We start from the raw sequence: 26041 nt of genomic DNA on the forward strand, positions 1-26041 counted from the left end.
GTGTTAACATGAACCAAAGCTGTGGAAGCTAGGAGACTTGTAATGCAGCACCAGGGAGTGCCCTTTCAGTGTCCTGTAGCAGTACAGCAACCCCTCTTTATGAAGCCTTAACACTCTCACACACAGCACAGACACACACAGATGGCTTTAAACATTCAAAGTGTGGACCACATCAGTCAGTATGGTAGTCAAATATTTCTATTGTATATCATGTATTGACATATTGTATTTTCATAAATATATGTATATTCATACTGTTGGATAATACACTAAATGTAGTTATAAAATATTGAATGATACCTAATATTTATAAGCAGATATAAATATGCTAAGATTTGTTATATTTACATTATGAAATGTATCTAGATGATTTTATACATATAATTATTAGAGTAATACAAGACGAACTGTTGCATTGGACTGCATTAACCTGTGAGGTCATTGTATTTTTAGTCTTAACATAATTATTTATTCTCTTAACTCTGTCGCTTATTAAATCTGTTCTTGGTATCATGAATTGAATCATGTTATGGTTTCTGTTTCAGCAGTTTTGTTGTTATTTTTAAGCATTAAAAATGAAAACTGAAAATGAGAGTTGTTTTTGTTTTTGTTGTCAGTACCATGTAGCACATGTAGTGTACATAGCATAGCAACAGGGGTGTGTTTTTATCATAAGGTGTTTAGTCTCAGCCACTCAAAGTGAGTGAGGTGGAGTGGTGTGAGGAAACACAAAAACAGGAAGTGAAGTGACTTGAGTTTGTGATATATGTGATATGATGTGCACGTGGTGTAACCAGTTCAGTCAATGAGATTGAACAGGAAGTAAACACAAATGGTTATGTCATGTTAATCACACAAAAGTGATACTCGCACCACAACAGTGCTATCTGGATTTTAAACAAGGTAATTGCTAATTTGGTTAGATTAAGATAAGATGACAGACTTTGAATAAACTTTACAACTGTACTGACTGTGTAGCACTGACTTTGTTTACCATGACCTGTTTTTTATTTTGTCGCATCTACTGTTTGTATCTATCTGACTGCTTATCTTACTCTTACTGAAGTGTCTTGTTATATTAAGGTGAAATCACTATTACTTATTTCAGTGTCACATATATCTGTTGAGGAAACTGTGGAATTGTGGAATTTCGTTGAACCACTGACTGGATCAAACCAGGTCACAGCTGGCACTATCTGCCACTATCGGCCAGGATGTTAGAAATGTTTTCTGCAGGAAGCATACTGCAGATGTGACCATATTTGGAACACATTTCCTTTAAGCCAAACATGATGTGGTTTGGTGCTAAGTCATGATCATCTGAGCTGCAGATTAGTGTGAGGAATCTGCTGTGCAGTATTTATTGGCTATTTGTACTATACCTATCTATCTTGTGGTTTACCACAGCAGAGAGGCTTCAGACTAAGTTGCTGAACCTGGTGCCTCATGTGAGCAGACACCAGGCTCTGGTGAAGCAGTGTGTGAAACATTAAGTACACCCTTACTGCTTCCATAGGAATTAAATCAAATGCCTTTGATTAATTGACCATCAGCTAGTGTGACCACCTCTATAAAAGCAGAAGTTATGGCAGTTTGTCAGAGCATTCAAGTGTGTGTTAACACAATGCCAAGGAGGAGCTGCCCATCAATCTGGGAAGAATTATAAGGCCATTTCCAAATAATTTGAAGTCCATCATTCTACAGTGAGAAAGATTATTCACAAGTGGAAAACATTCAAGACAGCTGCCAATCTTCCCAGGAGTGGACAACCCAGAACCAAATTCCCCCCAAAGTCTGACCATGCAACGCTCAGAGAAAGTGAAAAAAACTCAAGAGCCACATCTCAGGTTTTACAGGCCTTGGTTAGTTAAATGTTAATGTTCATGACAGTACAATTAGAAGAAGACTGAACAAGTATGGCTTGTTTGGAAGGGTTGCCAGGAGAAAGCTTCTGACATGGCAGCACAGCTTAGGTTTGCAAAAGTACATCTGAACAAACCACAAGACCTCTGGAACAATGTCCTTTGGACAGATGAGACCTTTCAACAAGCGTGAAAAGCAAACACACCCAGTGGTGGAGGGCTGATGATTTGGGCTTGTTTCGCAGCCACAGGACCTGGGCACCTCGCAATCAATGAGTCTGTCAGAGAGCTAAAGCTTGGCCAAAATTGGGTCATGCAACAAAACAATGATCTTAAGCAAACCAGCAAATCTACAACAGAGTGTCTGAAAAAGAAAAGAATCAAGTTGTTGCAGTGGCTAACCAAACCTCAATGAACTGAAGCAACGTTGTAAAGAGTGGACCAAAATTCCTCCTCAACGATGTGAGAGACTGATAAAGTCATACTGAAAATTACTTTAATTTATTGCTGCTGAACGTGGTTCTACAAGCTACTGAATCATGGGGTGTACTTAGTTTTTCACACATGGCTTCTCCATTTTGGCTTCATTTAAAAAAAATAAATGATGACACAGTGGAATCTGTTGTGTGTTGTTTTACACCTGAGGTTAGATTTACATAATTTTAGAGCCTGGACCAGATGATTTTTTTAATTATGTCCTGATTCATAAAACCATAGAATTCAAAAAGGACGTATTTTCTTTTTCACGTGACTTTATACATATACAGTGGGTTCTATAGCAACAGGGGTGTGTTTTTATTATCTGGTGCTTTGTCTTAGCCAGTCAAGGTGAGTGGTTGACTTGAGGTTTTTAATGTTAAAATCTCACATCTGCTGTTTGTCCTATCACAGCTCCTCCACTGACTGAACTCAAACCTGACACTACAACTAAAACTGGCCCATTCATTCTCTCTGTCCAGATCTTTGAAGATTAAAGTGTAAAAAAAAGTGCCTTACATGTTAAGACAACTATAAAAGAACACTGCTGATAAAGGGTGGGGAGCTTCTCTAGAGTTACACAAGACAACTTGAACGTTCACATTGAGTCTACTTTTTACTGACTGTAAAGATAAAGGGTAATCTGGAGAGTAGTAATCTTAGATGTATATGTTCTGGGCAGAAAAAGTATGAGCCCTTTAAATCTGGAACCTAAACATAATTTATAAAACATCACTTCACTTTCACTGAGGTCAAGTTTATAAGATAAGTTGTGTTGAAAAGTTGTGTGACAGCTTTCTAGTGACATGACGTGCACGTGGTGTGATCAGTTCATTCAGTGAGATTGAACAGGAAGTAAATACTGTGCTGCTGTTGTATTAGTCACACAAAAGAATGTGGTCACAGGTATGCAGACGTAGTGACGCAACTGACACACCACATAAACAACAGTGCTATCTGGACTTTAAACATGGTAAACGAGATAATTACCAATTTGGTTAGATTAAGATGACAGACTTTGAATAAACTTTACACCTGACCTGTTTTTTTTATTTCTTGGCATCTACTATTTGTATTTATCATGACTGCTTATCTTACTCTCTTACTGAAGTGTCTTATCATAACTGTAATCTTGTGAGTGAGTATTTTGAATTGAAGGTAACTGTATTGACTGGATCAAACTGGTCACAGCTGATAAAAATATCTGCTAATAGCCAGGACGTTGACAACACCCGTTTTCTGCAGGAAACGTACTGTACATGTGACCATATCTGGAAGTCATTTCCTTCAAGCCAAACATGAGGTGGTTTGAATATACTGAGTCATGACCTGAGAGGTGACTGGGTAATGGTGTGGGATCTTTTGTGAGGATAAGAAAGCTGTAGATTAGTGTGGGAATCGGTTGTGTGTCTGTTAGTTAGTTCCTATTTTGTGAAGCATTCATCAAAATGACACCTGCCATGTTTTGTACAGTTGTTGCCAAGACAACGGTGATAACAACACAAAGGGTTCAGACTTCTCGGAAGTCAGCAGCAAACTTTAGAGTTACTGGTGACTCAGAGGTCGTGTGAGTTTGTTACTTGGGTATGAAAGTGTGGAGCAGTCTTACTCACAGGAAACAATGCTTGTGCAATGTGGATGTTCACCTTTCTAAAAACAAACAATCTGTTAACTAATTTCAACACAGAAGTAGAACGAAGAATAGCTTTTTATTTTGGAAACTATTCCTTATAGGAGGACCCAGGCTGATCAGACAGTTAAAACAAAAAAAACCCTAAAGTGAGGTTTGACTGGTTTCAGAGTAGAAGCCAGATTACAAGAGAGGGTTGGATCTATAAACACAATGGGTGCTCACTGCTAAATACCATTGTCTGGCATCAGCTCACGTTAGCTTTAGCAACATTAACCTGGTAAAGACGTTAGCTAAAGTCTGTAGAAAGTGTTGTTACTAGCAGTCCTATCTCTGCTGCTCAAAATCAGATTCTATATTAACTATGACTTTGCTTGGCTAAACATTGTAAACTATTTTCTGTAGTTACTTAATGTGAAGATAAAGTGATATTTGCAAATTGACAACTTCAGTCACTGCAAGTTTGTCTCAACCACACGAATGTTAATGTTAGCATTAGCGTTAGCTAATGTTAATGCTAACATTAACTACTTTCTTGGCACCAATTCAGGGAAATTATTTAGCTGAAGTTATATTAACTCTCATTCTGTAATCATTCAATCAAAAAATAAAGACTTTTTTATTAAGATTTTTTTTATTAACCTCTGTGGGTTTGACCAAAGTCTGCTCAGTATGAGTTTGAGAAAATAAACCTACAAGTATATTTGGAAATGTTGTCTGTGATTTATCTATTTTCACTTCTGTTATGAATAAGCTCACTTTCATCCTCTTAGTTGAATAAAGCATACTTGATTATTTGCATAATATTACCATCTGTTTGTTTTAATTATATAAACTTTTCAAGTGTGGACTAGAGTTCAGCTAGTTAGCACTGTCACCTCACAGGTAAGAAGGTTCTGGGTTTGAGCCAGAGGGTGCAGCCCCTCCACGATACTTAACAGATAAGCAGTATACATAATGGATGAATGAACACCAGAGCTTTCTAATATGTTGACTAGTTAATATCACCTTCTCACCTAACTGGCAAGCATGTACAGGCTACAAAAACAGGTGACTAGAGGTTATCTAAGACACTTGGACTTCAGTGTCTAGTAAAGCTACAGGTCTTTAACAATAAATATTTCTGTGGCTCATCCTCTCCTCTGTCCTCTTCTCTTTGTCACTGATGAGAAGAGACAGATCATTGCACAGGGACTGCTGGTTGGTCTCAGCCTTAAAGTTTATAAGAATTAAGTTAATATTCAGATAAACAGCTAATTTGGCTCAGCCAATACACACATAACATACTGACTGTGGATCAAATGAGATACATTCATATATTGATTTTGATCTTTGAATTGAATATGAACTCATGTGGGTTTGAATAGATAATTATCTGCTCAGAAAATGTTTGAGAAGATAAACCCACCAGTACATTTGGAGATTCTGCATGCGATTTATCTATTTTCAGCTCCGTTATGTGTTTGTTAACTTTCATCTGGTGAGTTCAATGAAGCATATTTGAACAAGCTGTACGAAAGTGACAGAGAGCAGAGGAGAGACAGACAGAGGTCAAAATCACCACCCAGAACTTGGTGATGTTCCTCGTCCTCAGCTCCACCTTATCAGACACATTTATAGACTGAAGCTCCATTATCAGTAAAAACATTCTTATTTATTGGCTATTAATATTTTGTGTGTCCTGAGTTGTTTTGCTCATCAGTTTCCTTGTATCATTTCTGGGTATGAAGGCCATCTCCCTATTTCTCTCACTCCAACATCATTACATTCTGTAAACCATCAGTGTAAATACAGATTTGATCTGTAGCAGATTCCTCAAGACTTCAGCAAAGAAAAGCTCTGCATGGATGGATATCACAGTGGGAGAGTGGGAAAAGTTGTTTTGTGATTTGTATGAACTGTTCCTAATGAAGGGTAGATCAACAGAAAATCAATTCCTCTGTTTGCTGTGAGAGACAGTGCTGCCATCTGCTGGCTTAATTTCATAAATTCACTGTTCTATTATTCACCGTTAACAGACTTTAGACCCCTGGTTTGACTGGATAAAAGAGGAGAAAACTCTGTTATTTTATTGTTTGATCCCTGTGCATCATAAGGCAAGTGTCTTTGTCACATCTTACATTTGAATTCAAATATTTGTTTCTTATCTGACATGTAGCTGCAAATTAATCACTTCAAAACAAATCAATCAGATACAGTATATAATATGGATTAACTGCATTAATACTATTTAAATGGAACATTACCAAAAGACCCTCTTAAAGCTTTTTCTATCTTTTACACTCTTCTATTTATATTATATAATGTATATATAAAGATGGAGGACTTATCATTACTAATAGATATCCTTAACTTTTTACATGTTTTAGTAGAATTAGAAGGGATGTATGATTTTATTTTTTTAAGGAAACATAGAATAAAGTGGAACAATGATTAAGAGTAACAGGAGTAAGAGAAGAAAAAGCTTTAAGAGGGTCAACCCACCCTAACCCTAACCCTAACAATATAAAACTGCTTTATCAATTCTTACAATTAGTTCAAATTTCTCACCAGTTCATGAACTGAGATGTAAACAAATAGACATAATAAATGATGATTATTGAAGTGCATTTTGTCTCCTGTTGTTGAATCATTATGAAAAACAAAACACAGCTTTAGAAATGGATTTAAATAGAACATTTCCTGAAGACCCTCTTAAAGCTTTTCCTTCTTTTACAATTCTTAAAACAGTTTTTAACTCTAAAGAGAAAGTGTGGAAGGAAAAATAAAGTTGGTGACCTTCCACACTTTCTGACTGATACTATGATTTATCTACATCCTAACTTAAACACTGAACTTATCAATACTTACAAACTTATGTCTTAACTTATCACAACTTAACTATATCTTAAACTTATCACTACTTATGTATATATAGAACTAATCATTACTTTTTCTATGCTCTAAAGATTTTTTTGGGCTTTTTTTTTTTTTTCAAAAGGAGGAAAAAAGAGTGAAATAGAAAGACTAAGAAATGTGTGTGTGGCGGTGGAATTGCCACTAAGTGTACTTTACCTGATGGTGAGGAAGGCACAGCCCCTTACCTGAGAGGGAGCTCACAGCTCCGGCCTGTACGGAGAATCAGTGAGCTCAAAAGAAGGGTTGAGCATCAGAGCTAGCCAGAAGATGAACACCAATCTCGCAGTGGAGTTCATGACTTCTTGCACGTGCTCCTGCCACTGTCTCCTCTCACCCTCGTCATCCTGTTAGGAAGAAACGAGTCAACTCAGTTCAGCGAGAAGACGACGAGTCATCTGGGTTGATGGAGGTCGTGGTGGTCGCTCTTTCAACAGAGACAACTAACACCATTCACGTGACTTATTGTTAAACACTGTGCTCTTAAAATACCTGATGGTATTCTTAAGCTGGAAATTTCTGTATTATAAAAAATGACTACAGGGCACCACAGAAGCCAGTTCTCTGTGTGTATACATTTCAGCAGAGTTTTTAGGGTGGACCACTCACCTCCTCCTCTGCATCCTCCTGCTCTCCACATTGTTGGCCAGAGGTGGACAGCTGGGGGCTGGGGCTCCTCTCTGGCCGAACAACGTTCAGCTGTTTGAGGAAAGAAGAAACAAGTCAAACGAGAAAAATGAGACGGGTCATTTTGGAAGTCAATCTGCCAACAGAAAGACTATGTGTGTGTACATTTAATCAGAGTGTGTCCGGTGGTCCACTCACCTCCTGCTGTAGACCAGAGGTGGAGGGCTGGGGGCTGGAGCTCCTCTCCTGCTGAGCAGTGCTGCTGCAGGATTTCTTTTCCAGAGACTTTTAACTCTGTCATTAAACGCACCATGAAAAAAATCAATTATTGTTATTATATTAAAAATATTTTAAACTCTGAAGGTGTTAATGTATGCTAAATACATTATTGTGCAGTATGCAGTGTTTTATTTTGCCCCAAAGTATGTTTAAATAAATACACACTATCTGTTTGATCCGTTCAGGTTCATATTTTGTAGGGTTATTTTGGTTTAATAAAATTACACTTCAGTTTTAGTGACTTGCATTAAATGTGTAAATTTATGCTTTCCACCTTCAGAAAGGTCTCAAAAGACTTTCAGATTATTTTAAAATGAATACGTTTGTCTTGTTTAATCATTAGGTAACAGTTTATTTTTAAATTCATGAATTGGAACCTTTGCTTCTCTGGCTAACGTTCTAGCCAAGAGGCTAATTAAGCTAGCTGACAAGCTAATTTAGCAACGTGACAAGCTAATCGCTCAAAAAGAACTGAAGCTACCATTAAATAAAAGTTTAAAAGACAAAACAAAAAAAAGATTTTTTAAAAGATTATTATTCTTACCTTTTCCATGGTGAGAAGTTGCTGAAGTCAATCCTTGCAGGTTCTTCTTCGTTGTCATCTTCTTCTTGGTGTTGATGCTCTTGTAAAATCTCGGTCCAAATATTCAGTTCGCTCAGTGTATCTCTCTCTGAGCACAGGAGTGAAATGATGACAATGATTAGATGGTTGGATTTATATATGCTAACCATAGCAACAACAGAATCCTGACAGCATTTCGTCAAAGACGTTCCAACACACACACACACACACACACACACCAGTAATTATAGTGTTTATTTGTATTTGCTCACGTTTCTCTTTTTTATATTTATCTTTATTATTCACTTCAGTAAGCCAGATTTAGCCATATATTAAATCATATAGCTTGCTCATGTTCTTTACTGAGTATAATTAACAATAACAAACACACACAAGATTTTTGTCATTTAACAATTATTTCAATTACATCACAAAAGTGGGATTTTAAATTCACTAATATCTGAGTTTAGCTTGATATATTTCACGTTAAACTGTCTCCTCTGACAACAGGCCGCTGTAAGGTCTCACAGACTGACACCCTCTAAACACAACCATCAGCTACCACAGTCTACTTGCTCCTGTTTAATGCAACGTGGATTTCGCTCAAAGTGCGCACCGCTCCACTGTTTGCCATCTCCAGCGAGCTGTGGAAGTTTTTCAGCTGAAGCTATTCTGTTCTTGAACAGACCAAAGACTTTGAGAGTATTCATCAGAACAGCTGACTGACTGGGCTCCAGAGCAAAGATGGCTGTGTCGTCTGCATACTTGATCATATAAATACAGTGTATTGATAAGTCTGACTTTAAATGATACCAAAGTGGCTGACATTTAGCTGCTGCAGTGACTCCAGGAGGACGTGGGGTTGCAGTGAGTTGAATGCAGAGTTGAAGTCTACAAAGAGCAGTCTGGCAAAAGCTGATTCTATGTAAAACTGTAAAATGTATGAATTTATTTGAAAAAAAAAAAAAAATCTCTAAAGCACCACCTGCTGTCAGGCACCTGAAGACACCATGGTCCCCCAATCTCTGAGGCCATAGACTTGTGGGGTCTTGGATGTGCTACACCCACAAATTCAAGGTGACCCAGCACTGGGACAGCCCAAAATAGTGTCTGAATAAACCTGTTTGAACTGTTTACCTCATTCTATCTAATTATCTAATTAACCAAAGACTCATTTAAACAGATAAAACATACAGGCACATGTTTCTGACATGTTTTGAGACATCAAGGGAACATCAGCAGAAAACTAGCATTTCAGGTCCCTGGATGAGCTAATGTTGAGACAGACAGCAGATAAACTTAACTGTCACCTACTTGTTTCAAATCCAGCTTTACTCAGAGATACAGGAGTCCACTGAGCTGGAGGATTGCAGGGTTTTTGTGGCTCTCCTGAAACGACCACTGATGAGAAGGCTCAGTTTGTCTCCATGATCCACCTGGTGAATGAGATAGACACCAGCTTGTAGTAAGTGACAGTGTTTTGGTATCAGGATGAACGTACAGATTGTTTACTGACTGACTGATTCATTAATGAACTGTGGTGTTTTATCCAATGTGGAAGACTGCATTTGCTAAAATGTAGGACTTAAGTCTTGATAATGAGGCTGAGACAGAGTTTAAGAGTTGAAGGTCTTCCCTTGTTCCAGTTGCTGCTCCTCCCTCCAATGATAACTTTACTAACCTGTGTGATGGAGCTCAAGGTGGCTCAGCTGAGGAGGAACCAGTATCAGCTGAGACGTAGCCAGTAGCGAACCAGCTGAGGAGATGTCAGCTCCTGACGGGTCACCTGACGAAGGCTCACTTGTCAAAGTGAAGAGGAATCCACTGAGGAGGATCAGTAAGTTCTTCAGCAGGGTCGTAAGACCATGTTCAGACTGAAAAAGAAAACATGAATCAAAGAATCCTAAATCTCGTCTTCTTTGTTTTGCCAGTAAATCATTACCATGCAAGTTTAATTTTTTGAACTGGATGTTAATAAAAAGCACATTCACTTTAATTCGTTCGTTGTTGTGATGCCATGATTGTCTGATTAATTCAACAACAACACAGAGATGCTGAAACACTACTTATAAGACAGAACAGCCACTCATCTTCCAAATGCAAAACATTAACTTACATATAAAACTCTGTAATTTTTTTTTATTAATCAATCTGTCCATTCTCTGGTATTAATAAATTGTTTGGTTTATGAAATGTAAAAAAATATTGGGAAATGTGCATCACAACTTCATTATAAACCGTTTCTCACCCATGGTCTTCCTTGTACTCTGCACCTTACACAAGACATTTTAAATATAATAAGCTATTCCTACACTGTATGGTATGTTGACTGCACTTCATTGTACATGCTGTTGTTCTGCACTCAGCATTACAAAACGTTAAATGTTTTTTGTCAGACAGGCCTCTGTGTGATATCTGCTCATGTGCATGGATTTATGCTGTTAAAAAAAACATTTCACAGTGTTTACAAAAATTACAGTCAGATTTTGGAATAAACAAATACAACTTTACTTTTATTGAAATTTATGTAAATTCATGAATTAAATAAAATTCATACATAACAACAAAGGCCAAAATTAACACAGTAGCGGAAAAAGTATGGTAAACTACCAGTCAATGCAACATTATAATTTAACATATAGGGGAAGAGTGCCGATAAAACATATTCACCCCCTTGGACAACTCTTGACTTTCCACTGCCTTCCCATGCAAGTCTTGTCCATGATCCTTGAATATATGTGAATTCACTGGTTACTCAAATTTGTAAAACAATAAAACATGAAAAGCTCCAAGGGGAAAGGTGAATAGAGGCATTGTATATAAGTCTAGATAATGATAATAATGAGTTTGATGCATTTTGACATTAAATTCCCTTACATGTGTGCTTTTAAAGATGGATGAATGCTGAGTGCAAAAATAGATTTTGCAATAGAAAAAAAAAAGATTGTCACCTTGTTCTCATCCATTTATCTCTCTCTCACACACACACACACACACACACACACACCACACACACACACACACACACACACACACACTTTTTAAAGCTTTTGCTGCCCACAAAAGGCTGATACCTTGAAGCACATAGGTAGTAACTTAATGGTTTTGCACAATATTAGACCTGGTGCATCGGTGACCTTCACCAGTGACTTTTAGCCTCTAATCCAGTTACACGTCTCCATCTGTAGGTAACTAAAATATGTGACAGCACCCTTGTTGATCTTTAACTCTGTTAATGAACTGTTAAACACTCAACTCATCATGAGTCTCATACCTCAGTTTGTACATTTATATACTGTACACACACACACACACACACACACACACACACACGCTTTCTGTGCACACTGTACACAAGCACATACCACAGACACATTACAAACAGTGAATGAGTAAACAGACACAAAGGGAGTAATACACTGACTGTAACAAACATTAAATAACTGCATGTTTTTCCATAGAAAAGGGAGAAACTGGTTTGTATTGCTTTGGCCTGTTCTATGAGCAGCCTGCTCATGTTGTCCTTCTCTGGAGCATCAGAGCGCCACTAGACTGCACCACTGAGAAGACTTGGCAGCAGGGAGAAGGTGGGAAACCTTGCTGATGTCTCTAATGTCTGTTTTTTAACTTTTACTCCTTTTACCACCATTTCTCCTCATCTTTCCCTGTCTTTCCCTTCTTGGCGGAGGTTTCACACTAGCACCCAAAAGTGTCTTTTTGTGCAGGGAAGTCTGTGTCCTCTTGGTCCCATTTGCCTGGGGACAGGCACTCTTCAGTGTTGAAGTCCTGAGGGTTTACCCCAATGTCCAGGACCTGGGGGTTAGTGCGAGACTCAGCGAGTCTGGAGGAACAAAGGAGGAGACGTATTATTAGAGACTGTGAATTAGTGAATTACTGTTACGAATAACAATTCACTATATTTAAAAAGCTTGTGAACAATGGTAGGTACAGTGAGTACACAGCATATGGACATAAACATGAACTCTACACAAAGTGGCATTCCTATTTGTAATGAAGAGAATCATGATTTCAAAAAAGCAAAACCACATGTGGCCAGATGTGGCAATAAAATGACTCCTTTCATATCACCCTAACATACAAACATGTTAGACCTACAGTACATACAGAACACACACCATTTCCATTCATCATGACATCTCTCGCTAAGTGTCATGGCACTAAGAAAGTGCAAAGCTGATGAGTGTGAGGCAGAGACACATAAAACAGTTGTGATGAAGACGTGGACACACTGGAGGACTACTCAGGTTCTGTGGCAGAGAGCCTGGTCTTATGAAGCTCAGGGATGGATCAAACTGTGGAATGACAGTGGGAGGGGTTTCCCCCCCCCTTTAAAGTGAGTCAAACAAAGGTTCTGAGCTATGTTAATGGTGCATGGCCTATAAAGAAAATGTGAAACTACATGTGTCTTATTTCATCTGGTTGAACACTGACATCCAGGCAGATGAGCAGGTTTGAATGTTGACTAGAGGGGAGAATGAGGTGGAAAGTCACTAGATCCATATATGATATTGTTACCTGAGTAGGATTCAAAGCTATCCAGACTGCGGCTGGGGGTGCAAAGGAAACATCACAAGTCAAGCAACAATTAAACTCTGAACTGTTCTTAACTGCCTTATAACAAAGTGAATGGACTGTTTGACTTCATGTCCAAATGCTTGTAGTTAGAGTTGACCTATAGACGGCCATAACCTCAGCTTAATTAGAAAACAAGTCAATTTTCTCTTTGCATGCCAGAAAACACAAATACCATATTGACTTGTTCCTCATTCTGATCAACAGGCACCTCAGAGGCTTTTACATCCACAGCAGTGATCAGTACTCCACCGCCAGCAGATGGCAGCGCAGTCTCTCAAATGGCAGCAAAAATTATCTCAACATATGAATTTATCTACAGTTCACAGGAAATAGTGCAATGACAAAACTGTCTAAGAGAACTGAAATTTCACTCATTGAAAAACAAAAAGGAATTGAACTGAGGAACACACACTTTGAAACTAAGAATGAAAACTTTGCTGTTGCAGTAAAAGAGCAGATGTTTTCTGTCATTTCCACAACTTGCTGCCTGTTACATGATCTACAGGGTGTTTACATACTGAGTGCTTTGATCAAATTTAGGACGTCATAATCTGCCACTAGAAAAGAACGAAGGATAGGAAAAAGTCTCCAAGTATCGGTGTGTGATGTATCTGTTTCTCAAACTTAATATAAGTTACAACCTCTGACTAATCTCTGCTGTTCCTAGTCTTTTCTATCTGGAATAATATTGTGTGGGAACTTACTCGGAAAGTACAGTGACGACAAGGCACATTTATGTAACTCAACTACAAACAACCCATTAATCCAGAGGTTATTTCAATCCTCATGCAAAAGTGTATGTGCCACACACCAGCTACCAGGTACACTGAAGATAAAACAGTCATTCTGTAATATTCTCTCTCACAGAAACAAACTAATCAAACAGAGACATCAACCTGGCGCTCGGGGAGGGGGGGGGGCTGAACTTCCCTCCAATCCCAGCAATCAACATGTGGATGCATCTCTGCTCAAGCTGGGAGCATTCTTATTAATCACAGGGCAGGAGATTAATGGCATTAGGGTGTAATTACAGTGTGTGCAGACAAATAATCATCTGATAACAGGGCTGAAATGGCCTCTTAATGCTTGATTACAGAGACTGTGGAAGCCCCATTCTCCCCCTCACAGAATAGAAGTGAGAGAATAAGAAGGCCAGCTGTCGAATTAGGAGGGGAATGAAAAGCGGAGTCTAAGGAAATAAAAGCACTAATATAGGGCTGAGTGAGTCTTTATGTAGTCCAGAACAAATAGCTGTAAACAGTTGCACTGTGCAACCTGACAGCAGATCACCACAGCTTATCTGAGTGCTGCTGATACACACTAAATTGAAACATAAATCACACTAGTCTCCAGCTCCATTCTGATTAGTTCGTTGATGAGGAATTCCAAACAGCACAGACAATGGACTTTCCTGCCAACCTTGAGCCTGAAAAATCACAAGACCTGATCTTCTTCCATAGTTTTTTCTCCTTGGCCTACTACACTGCAAAATAAGTCACTTTCCTGTGGTTTTGTGATATAAATACCAAGTAATGTGTCCCTCAGCAGCACCCATTGGTAATCACAGGCCTCCAGAGCTCATATGAAATCAGTGTGTGGGCCTGAGATGATGGTAAACGGAGCCTGCAAAAGCAGCATGACTCAGGGAGGGTGTCGGCCGTGCCAGGGCCTGTAAACCAAGCCCGTCTCCTGTCTGTGGGAGTGCTCCGGGGTGAGCCGAGCAGAGGGAGAGGCAGTGTTTAGTGCGAGAGCGGCCAAAACCGCAGGTGGCTATTTCCAGAACGGCAGCTTGTGCGAGCTGTTAAGCAGAGACTGGAACCTCAGGGAAAACCTAAATTCACACTGATTCTCACCTTGAGAAAGCCTCGTCCAGACCGTCCTCCAACTCCTGCCAGAGAGAACACACACAAGTTTATGATAAGTAAACAGTGCTTACTCACGACATGTAATTACACTCACTCACACATGAACACAGTCACCTCTGGCCACTTCTCTCTAACCTACAATGGTCTTGAGAGGTTAATCTGGGCTACTTGCAGCCCCACACCCTCTCCAGCTATGTGACCATTTGATAAGGCCAGTTCTCTTCAATAGGCTATTGTCTAACTCAGAGCAGCAGCAAAACAGCTGCAGAATCCACTCCTTTGAATACCACAGGTACAGTACATCATCGGGCACTTTGACCGACCAATCAGAGTTTCCTGCACGGTGTCCTTCTCTTCCTCTCTTATCAAGCCCAAACAGCTGACACTTACTGATCAGCCCGACTCTTGTCTTACCCATACAGTATTGTTGTTCTCTGTAGCATGATTATGCACCATAAAGGGATCCGATTCGGTCTGCTTTGTTCCTGAGTGGACCTGTGCCATGTTGGCTCCCTCGGCCAAGTCCAGAAGTTTCCCCGTGGCGACCTCTGCAATAACAAACAAATGAGCAAGATTTTAAACTTTGTACATATAAAAGTATTAAAATTCACATTCAATCTGTCAAATCTCCCATTACATTTTATTGTTGTGTAGTTTCAAGAGTTCACTAATGGTGATAGTCATATTTGATCTGCTCCTGTGATTATCATACGCTCATGCAGCAGTAAACAGCAGCAAAGTATAATGCCATGCTATTCATTGGGGTCCACTTTTCCTTATTGAGCCTCTAATGTATCTCATTAATGCAGCCATCTGTGGATTGTCACTTGGTGATAAGTGAGCATGGAGTAACCCCCTGACTTGCACACCTAACCACAGTGACATGGCTGATCTGTAATGGGATTGCTTTGTAATGGCCTTGCCTAATGATGAATGTGTGTCAATAACATGTGTCAACGCCAATTTCTGTCCAGTCTTCAGGCTAATGTTGTCCACAGAGAACAGTAACACCTCAATGACTCCTTGGATCCCAGCACAACTTCTGCACACACTTTAGAGATGAAAGTATCCCTCACTGACCTTATCCCCAACGTCTATGTTCCTCAACAGACTGAATCATATATAACTGAGTCCTCGTGCAAAAGCAGCTCCTGTCAACCTGTCCTCTCTGTCAGCACTGATTCAAAGGCATTTAGAGTATTCTGCTTTTATGAAGGAGGCAATATTGTGGGATTGGGACTGTCAGTCATGCAGAAAAAAGGGAGCTCAAGGCTCATCTGATTGGAAATGCCCTGAAGTTAACACCTTAGGTGTTTGTTAAGGTGGAAGTGAGGCACATTTAACTGAAGCTGCACCGATTAGTCAATTAATCGATTGGTTGATTTGGCAACGGTTTCAGTTATTTTTCAAGTAAAAATTCAAAATATTTTGTGGTTCCAGCTTCTCAAAGAGTGTGCTGCTTTTCTTAGTCATTTATGACAGGAAATTAAATATCTTTTGGTTTCGGATTGTTGGTCGGACAAAATAAGTAATGTGAATACATCCCTTTGGGCTCTGGAAAATTGTGATGAGCTTTTTCTTTAGACATTTTACATATAATCATAAGTTGCAGCCCTGCATTTAACTCTGTGAAGAGAAGGAGTCTCAAGCCTCCTAACAATCAGGGCTAAAACAGGAAGGAGTGGTATTTATATTCTGTATCTACTGTAAGAGGCCTGGCGCCGGGAGAGAGTTGAGGGTATCATGTCTCATGAATAAAGCTGATTCACCCCTGACAACACCACTGATCCCGAGAGTCCCTGTGACTCAGTGGCGTGCCATTTGATCAGCCACAGTGAAGGGTACATAAATGCAACCTTCTGATAGCTCTAAAGCTCTGCTGCCCCCAATCACTGCTTTAAGGCTGCCAGTAAAAACCTCTGTCAGGAGAGAAATACTCGGCCTGTTTCAAATGGCACTCAGATGCTTCCACAGTACTGTATATTTCTTTGCTGTACAATTATGCCAATTTGCTTTACAGAAATCCAGCCCACTGGCAGCTCAGTGACCCACAGAACAGCCAAAAAATGCACACCAAGCCTCTCTGTTACCAGAATCTGTTCCAAGTCCGACTTTGTTGAGTCTTCATTAGGGATCATCCCTAAAACCTGTGTTGGTTATAAAATGCTACACATCCACGGCCACAGCCCCAAATAAAGTGTCAGAACAGATTTAGAGAGATCCCCCTCTGGCAGGAGGCCACCTGGCCAGGCAAAGGGAGGAGCTCAGTGCAAAGCCGATGTTTTCATATTTTTTGGAGTTGCCTGCAAAATAAAATAAAAAAACAGGACCGCCTCTGTCTCACACTGAAACCTCCCATACCAAAAGAATCGGGGGAAACTCTCACAGCAGCCGCTGGCAAACAACGTGTGACAGGCAAAAGGCATGCACAAACACAAACAAACATGAGCATTATGAGGAGTAAGTGTGCAGACACTGAGCCACTGGCAATAGGATGCTCCTAATTTCATTTCATCTGAGGCTGTGGACAATATGTGGGGCTGATTGTGCCTGAAGGTTTGTCTGGCCCAGTGGATGTCAGCAACATGTTCAGAAAGCATGACCTGTGCCTTAAGTCCTGGAATCTTAGGAAATCTGATGGAACAATAGGGTCACAGAAAATGTAGGCCTCTTTCATGCTTTTTACACAAACAGAGTCAGACAAGAATATGACTGTGCCTGTGAACAGTTCTCTATTATCATAAAATGTCATGGGGATCTCTGAGCCAAGATTTGTTTTTAATGGATCCTCAACACAGCAGGGGGGCTTTAATGTTTTCAAATTAAAGAGAACATCATCATCACCATTATCATCACACATAATCACCTAAAAATGACATTTGCTATTGACTGTAATGATGTTCATGAGAAAGAATAACCAAGACAATGCAGATTGTTGTCAGCTGACCTGCAGCCTCAATATAGGCCAACCTTTGACAAGTGGTTGAATACTCTTCCTTCCCCTGAGGCTATGATTCCAGCGACAGAGAGGGTGAGGGGGAGACAGAGAGAAAGATGTGATGATGGGTGACATGACTCACCTCCTCCCTTCAGGCTGCCCAAGCTGGCCGAGCTCTCTGACTGGGAGTTGCTGGCTCCCTCTCCGTCTGAGCCCGACTTCACTCGCTTCTCTTTCTCTGTGTTGGGTATGGCAGTGGGTAGAGGGAGACATAAAGAAAAAAGAAGAGAGCAGTCAGCAAAGACGAGCATGGTATGATTCAGGAACTTGTAACCACTGGGTGAATGCTCTCGCAGGGGCACCTCTAACAGAACTATTTACTTTTCCAGCAGCTGGAAACGTGTGTATTAAAATGTTTCACTAACCGAGCATGTAATGTGTGTAAACAAACTGGCAGCAGTAAATTGGCAAATGAGGTTAGGGCTTTACTCAAGCTATCTGTCAGCTGAAACTGCCTTTGGCTTCAAAGATTGGGACACACTTCATACTTTATACAACTGTAAGTACAGTGAGTGCAGCATTTAAGTAAAGTAGGCATCTGGGTCAGATGGATAATAGGCTCTGATCAGTCTCACCTGCTAAGAGGATGGTTTACAACACAGTGTGGGGCACAAAGTGCAACTGAAAATGGCTTTCATTGTATTTCCTGGGCAACACTGCTCTCTTAACAGGGGAGTTTCAAGACTCGTATTTATCAAGCATTTCAGAGTTACTCCTAGGAATAGAGCTGAAGTTAATCCAGGACTAGGCACTTCTATTTCAGTGTGGGACTTCACTTGAGACTAAGTTATGGAACATCCTACACTTATTTGTGAGAAGTGACAGTCGGATCCACAAAATAGAAATTACTGCTGTAGTAGTTTGAAATTTAAGTGGTAAATCTGAAGTGCAGGTAACACTTTATTCTGTTAGTATTTTATGTGTGTGGGTAAATAACTTCAGTAACAATCTAAAGTTATATGGCTAAAATTATGATAATTAATAATAGGATGATATTTACAAATACGCCATGCACAGTAGTAGACTGTAAACAAAATAAATGCAGACTAATAAGTACTATTTAAACAATAGGTCATTTGACTTAGCTGTATGATGTCAGCCCTATCCAACCACACACTTTCACAATTCTCATGACAGCACTACATCTTGCACATATTACACAGGAACATGTTGTAAACCCTCTGTACTTTGTAGCACTCTCCCCTTGTTTCCTGTCTGCATGGTCATGGTAGCAATAAGGGTATTACAATCATCAAGCTTTCCAAAAAACGTCTCTCCTCCCACTGGAATCTGTCTGAACACCATCACCTGGCAACTTTAAACACAACTCCTCTGGAGCGCTCTCAAATATCAAAGACAGAAGTGATTTCTCAAGTTTAGAGAGTTGATAAAATGCTTTTACTCCTGCACGACGCTTGATAAATACATTTCTTTTGAATTTATTTTATTTTTCAACACCCATCTCTGCCTTAACTAAAACATCACTATTCTCCACGAATGTGAAAGTAAGGCAGATGCTAAAACAAATCAAGAGAAGCCTCACAAGAAGCCACCAGACCTTTTGCGCTAATGTGATAACTCTGAGTGGCCAAGATGCTGACCCACTGTAACTCAGTGGCTGGAGATTTCTGTCCATCCAAGAGACCTGCCTACCTGCCTTTCTCCATCATCATCCTAAATCCTAAAAAGAAAAACAAAGCAAAAAAAACATCTCATTTCCCATGAGCCCAGGTAGCCTAGCGATGGCAGTGTTACGAAAATCTCCCCAGGCACCGGTTTCCTCCCCATGGCCTTTCCAGTGAGTAGTTCTCAGTCTGACTTGAGTATCAAACTCCTGCTAAATACGGCTCCGACTTACAGATGTTCAAAGTTCAAAGCTAGCTGTGGTGTTTACAGTGAATATTCTATGAACCGAGATGGGAGCAGTAATATATGGAGGAATGTGGGTCAGGAATGTGCGGTGGTCTGTGGAGAACCACTGTGGGTGGTGGAGGGGAGTTTGCAAGAAACAGAAGCAGCAAACTAGACAGACACACAGCAGATACCCCCTCTTCCTGCCCTGATCCTCGGGGGTCTTGTAACTTTAATGAAACAGACTCAAAAGGATTTTTTTTTCCCTCTCCCTTTCTCACTTTCTTCTTCCCTGCCACAAGAGAACCACTTCTTTTTGAAAAAACATTTTTTTTCTTCCTTTCTCCTCCATAACCCCCTACCAGCTAGGCATCAGTTCTCCTTCAGTGACACCGTGCTGAACTAGGAGAAAGCAGCTCTGAAAATTAAAAGGGATACTAGACTGCCTGGAAAATGAAGACGAAGAGAGGTGAAGAACAGTGAGAAAGGGCAAAAAAAAGGGGTGATAAAGTGTTGGAGAAATAGTAAGGTTGAGAGTGAGGAGGCAGTATGCACTATTTTGCTGATTTAATATTCGAGCCAAAAATACAAACAGCCAAATGAAGAGGCGTGAGGCAGGAAGCCTGTGGCCTTGATCTTGGGAAAAATAATCCACCCCCAAAATGGAAATGGGCACACGTTAAAACTCTTATTCCTAAACACAGAAGGGGTAGAAATGTGGAGTGAATGAAAGAGGCAGTTGGAAATTTCATACAGTCAGAGTGTGCGTCTCTAAAGGACTGAATAAATAAGCTCGCCTTTGCATGAGACAGGATCAATGGCACCGACGCTGAATCTGTCAGGGGGTTGAGCTCCCACTGACACACACACACAATCATTTTCCTTTCTCTCCAACACACTCGCCATCCCAACACCCTTCTCTGCCCCGCCTTTCATCCTCTCTTGCCCTCTCTCTCCCTATCCCCATCCCCCCCCCTTCCCTTCTGCTCTCCTCCTCTTCACCCCCTTATAATAAATAGAGGCGAGCGCTGGAATGGGGGGAGGAGAGGAGAAAAGAAAATAACGTGGCGGGCGTAGGGTGAGAAGGGGGAGGATTAAGGTGCCAGGTGCAAAAACGAGACGGACAGCAACAATGGGTAATCACAAAATTCAAAGAGCACCTACAAGGCATGTGAAGAGGAGGAAGATGCAAGGGTGTGGGGTGCTGATGCAGAAACCAATATTATGTGGCAAGAACCACTCGTTTGAACTGGAGTCATACATGCAGTAAATTACATGCGTGTTCTGCTGAGCTGTTCAAAAGAATGAGTGTGACACCATCCTTACACAGCACTTTGATTGCCTGTTGGGGCCACGGTGGTGCCTTGCTTATCTCCTCCCTGTACTCTGCTATTAAGGGTGCTCACTGATTCAAAGAGGTTGAATGCTTCACAAGTTTGACATAAAACAGAAAAATAAAGCATGAGGAGAAAAGGAACATTTTTTGCAAGTAAAGATAAGATGAATCGAGGGAAAATCCCGGCTCTCGCACATCTGAGTCTTGTTTTCTGCGTACAGGAAACAGAGAAGATCTACTGCAGCGAGCCCACCTCTGCCCCAGGCTAACCTTAATTCCTTTCCACCCCTCCCCATGTCGATACCTAGACGACAGTTTAACCATGACTGAGTTCCCTGTAATAAAGATGCGTCACTAAACTAAACCAGGTCTCTCTGCTCACTGGGCGATGATTTAACCAGTGTGAGGAGAACTGGTCCAATCGATGGAGACATTCCTCTGCTGTATATGTGTGTGTGTGTGTGTGTGTGTGTGAGAGAGAACGACAACATGACCCCTCTTAAGAGGGTCAAGGTCAAGACCAGGAAGACACATGAAAATTTATGTTTCCAAGCTGCCTGGGAAACCTAAAAGATAAAATCACTGCACTCATATACAGTAGGAGTAGAGAATAACAACAGTGGGGGAGGAGAGGGAGGGCGAGAGGAGCGTTTTCACTCATCCGTCACGCTCTCGTCGTCGGGGGCAATCATGCGTACCTTCCTTGGCAGCCTGCCAGAATTCAAACGCCACTCTGAAAGCCTGGGCCACTGTTAGGGTTACCGCCTGGGCCTGTCGGTGGGAAACGAGAGACAAAAAGTGAGACAGAGAGATACAGTGAAATGAATAAAAGGAAGATGATTAACACTCACATGCATCTTATCCACAGAAGGAAATCTCCAGGAAGTCGAGGAACTATGACCGAGATAAAAACAGGAACTGACCACTAACATAAGGAGGGATTCCTTCACAGATACTTGACGAGTAGGAAGAGAAACCCGTGGGCTCAGTGACGAGTTGTTTATGTAACTGGGAGGATACGTGGCCTTTTGGCCGGAGCTAAATTAGTGAGGGGAAGGAAGAGGAGGGAGAGGTTCTCTCGTTCTACAAACCTCCAGGGATGGAGAGAATGCCAAGAGAGGGATGACAGCCTCCCCGCCCTTCATGTTCTCCTTGGTCTTTCTCCTGACTTGAACATTTGAAGGTAAAGTGTGACTCAAAGTGGCAGTGCAGTTGTTCTGAGTTCTCTTTGCAACAAATCTGCATAAAGTGCTTTTCACACACAGCCGAGAGCAAAAGCCGAGTACAATACCTGCATGCAAAATTCACTGTGTAAAGAATCTGCAGCCTACATACTTCTCAGCCTGTAGCCTTATTTCACCATACATTCATCTATATGAAACCAATGGCACTGAAGGAACAGGTTGACATTTTGGCAAAAACATTTACTTGCTTTTTTTGCCAAGAGTTAGATGAGAAGATCAATACCACTCTCACGTGTGTATGCTAATATAAAACCACAGCCAGCAGCCAAATAGCTTAGGATTAAGACTGGAAACAGGGGGAACAGCTCATGTGGCTCTGGCCAAATGTAACAAAATCCACCTACCAGCACCAAGCTCATCACTCAACATGTTGTTTATTCAGTGCAAAAAGTGCAAAAACAACAAGTTGTGGTTTTACAGGGGGTCCTGTAAGGGACTATTTCTTGGCTGGGAGCAGGCTAGTTGCCAGGCAACCTCATGATGACGACAAGACTTCAGAAACTGACTGCCTGACTAAATCAGAGTGAGATACAAAGTGTTGATCAGTGAGCTTCAGAGGTGCTGGTAGGTGATTTCGTTACCTTCTGACAGCACCAGGCAAGCTGGTGCTGTCTTTATGCTAAGATAACCAGCCGCTGGATGTAGCTTCATATTCTAAGCACAGATATGGGAGTGGTACCAATCTTTGCATCTTAGGCACATCAAGGCTCCAGGACTGGATCTGAGTACACTTGATCCCAAAGTCAGGTGTGTTTGACTAGTGCAAACACTGTGTGTCGTACCTGGGCACAGATCAATGAATGGATCAATTAACTGTGGCTGGGTCCACTTGAAAAGGTGGTCTCGAGTATGGTTCATGTGTATGGTGATTTCAAGCTCTTTCTGCCCACTTGCAGAAGGTGAGAACTTTGTCTTTAAATGGCCTACCTGTGCACACAGTGGGTGTCTCTGAGACAGTCAACTGCACAAACTCATTTACTCACCATTTTTTTCTTAGTGCAGAGGAAGGCGTGACACTCAAGAGTCTCGTTGTGTTGGCTCTGGACGATGTAGGCAAACACTTTGTCATGCATCTTGTCCGCCGTGCAATATGATATTCTGAAAGAAAAATGCAAAAACACACAGACGCATCCACTTTAATAAAAAATACTAAGACTTTATAGAGTCTTCACAGATCAAGTGGAGCCATCATGCAACATCATCCGCACTAAGCTCTTAAGCTAGTGCTGCAATCTGATTTAAACTGTTCAATCTAGCATTTCTCTAAAAACTACTTATTCTTAAAGCTGGCTGCACTCACAATCTCACTGCTCTGCACGTGATCAAATACACACCCCAGCTGTGGTCAGGTATGGAGCTGAACAATGTCATGAAATTGAACTGAATTGTGCTCTGTGGACATCTCACTCCCACTTTGTCCACCTGTTAAACAACCTTGACACACAGTTTTAAATTATAGCTTTTAAATTGGGTCTGGCCGCTCTAAGGTACATGAAAAGACTCACATAGACAGGGGTAATTATTCCTGTCTTGGTGTGGTGTAGAAGGTCATTTATTGAGATTCCTGTATGTTGCCGGTTTGTGAGGTATCAGTCTTGCTTGTCAGTCTCAGGTGCAGAGCCAGGTTTTAAATTAAGCCATAATGCTTCACAAATAGCCTTTCCTCATCATCATGTAATTACTTTAATACCAAAGTGATGGGCACACTGGCTGGTTGGAGAGGAAGACCCAAAATGATGGAGGAAGGCTGTAATGAATGTCTCCCATCTGTCCTTCCTTTCTCCTTCGAGCATCAGCACTGTGCTCAAACCTCACTGTGTTATAGTCACACACTTGGTTAGCTAATGACTAGGGAATATATGGTTTGGAATAAATAAATAAAAGCGAGGGAGGAAAAGTTTGGAGAGGTTTGAGAATCACAGCTGCGGTCTGCACAACACAATCAAGATTTACGGGGCAAATGTTTGGGCGGGAGGGCGTCAGAGAAATTGGGTGTCTAGGCAAATCCATTTCTTTTATTGGCCGTCCATCTTCTTAGCAGATGTCTGGGGAGGAGAGCTCCAATGGGGTGCGACATACAACCAGCTGCTTTATGTCTTCACACCATCCTGAGGTTACAGCTGGACTCACCTCACCCAGTCAGCCTTTTAATTACTGTACTATTTACGCACTTTATATTCTTCAAATGATAGAATCCATTATCAGTGCCGCATTTTACTGGCATGGCATAAAAGGGGGACTGGATGAATTTGGTATTTTCACACACAAACACCATGACAGGATGCTGTATGACAAATTTGTAATGGACACACTGTCTGTAGAGCTGAAACGATGAGTTTAGAAGTTTTCAGACTGTGTGAGGCAAAGCGAGGAGTCACAGAGGTGTATGTGAAGTTAGTTGTTGTAATTTGGCCTGCTTATTTGGACCACTTATCCACATGGACTACAGATGCAGCAGCAGCGGTGGCTGTGACACACAGCTCATGGAAGGAATTACAGTACTTAAGCTGCTACTTCTCACAGTCACAGCTCTGGTCGAATCTGGACACACAGATGTAAATATTCTGAGATTCACTGTCACACTTTCCAAGGATCTCTCAAATGTCCATCACAACTACACCCATATCTCCAAAACCTGCCTGAAAACCATCATGGCTCTGGGGTTTCTGCAGTTTCAAAGAACAACACAAACAGGAACTGCTTCATTTCTCCATTACGTAACAAATATGGGCTAAAAAGGGGGGGCTCACATTGTAACCCCCAGCTAAGTAGTTGACCCCATGACAACACTGTACTTCCTGTTTACATCTCCCACAACTGTAAGGAAACTGTAGTTCTAAAACTTAAGGCGGAGGGGTATTGGGGGTCAAAGTGTTAGACATTTAAAAAAAAACCTGAATCTGTTGATTAGTTGACCGAAAATTAATATGCAATTTTGATAATACACTGATCATCTAAGTTATAAAAAATGCCAAATATTCTATGATTCCTCTCTGATTTTAGCAACTTTTGGGAGTTTTGGAACTGTTGGTCAAACAAAACGAGCAATATTTATACACATTTGGGCTTCTGAAAATTTTGATGGTCTTGATGGATTTTCTGAATTATTTACAAAAAAATTATCAAGACAGCAATCATCAGACTAACTGAGGTTGAAAATAATCATCAGCTGTAGCCCTAAATATAAGTGAGTCAAATCTGCACAGAGGATACAACAACAGATGTTGACCAAGTCTGTTCAGTTTGATCTCAGTGCGTTTTGATACACCTTACAGCTATATTCACATATTATTGACTGAATTCTATCTCAGCCTAAAACATCTGTCATCCTGCCTTTCCCTGCCTTTGATTGACTTTTGTGCAAAGATTACTAAAGTTCAACCTGAAAAACAGCCCTGTGATATGGAGACTAGATTTTTAATATAGATAAATGCTGTGCGCCTGAGAAATTGACTCCATCTTGTGCAGCTAAGAAACAGCTTTTTGATGACAAGTGATGCAAAATTGAAGAGGTGAGAAGACCGAGACTTTTGTCTAAAATAGCTCAGCATCCTGAAGTGACACTGAGAGCTGGAAACATGGTCAGCGAAAAAAACCTGTCAATCAAACTGTTATGAATAACTTAAGAAAACTGTCAACAATCGAGATTTTTGTCCTCAATCTGCCATCTTTTAGAAGAAATAATTCAACATAAGCCTTCTCATGCTTTGGAAAATGATGGAAAGTCCCATCATGCCTTGATATGTAAACTCATAAATGTGGAATTTTAGAAAAGTGATTCAAGCTTTGCTCATAAGCTCGAGGCCAATGGAGGTTAAG

General features: G+C 40.7%; 1 protein-coding gene across 2 annotated transcripts in view; it reads right to left on the bottom strand.

The window, feature by feature from the left end:
- Positions 1-10816: 10816 nt before the first annotated feature.
- Positions 10817-26041, bottom strand: part of ldlrap1b (low density lipoprotein receptor adaptor protein 1b) — a 31798-nt gene continuing 16573 nt past the window's right edge. Inside the window, exons 4-9 of one of the 2 annotated variants that reach the window (XM_018697799.2) lie at positions 23206-23320; positions 21677-21749; positions 17874-17969; positions 15247-15341; positions 14782-14816; positions 10817-12173 (exon numbers count right to left, since the gene is read on the bottom strand). In XM_018697799.2, coding sequence (XP_018553315.1) covers positions 12029-12173; positions 14782-14816; positions 15247-15341; positions 17874-17969; positions 21677-21749; positions 23206-23320 — 559 coding nt within the window. In that variant the 3' untranslated portion in view covers positions 10817-12028. Of the gene's footprint in view, positions 12174-14781; positions 14817-15207; positions 15342-17873; positions 17970-21676; positions 21750-23205; positions 23321-26041 lie in introns of both variants that reach the window. The other variant, XM_018697798.2, reaches the window with a different exon arrangement.

The sequence above is a fragment of the Lates calcarifer genome, linkage group LG19 (genome assembly GCF_001640805.2).
Source record: "Lates calcarifer isolate ASB-BC8 linkage group LG19, TLL_Latcal_v3, whole genome shotgun sequence".
Taxonomy (NCBI): Eukaryota; Metazoa; Chordata; class Actinopteri; family Centropomidae; genus Lates; species Lates calcarifer.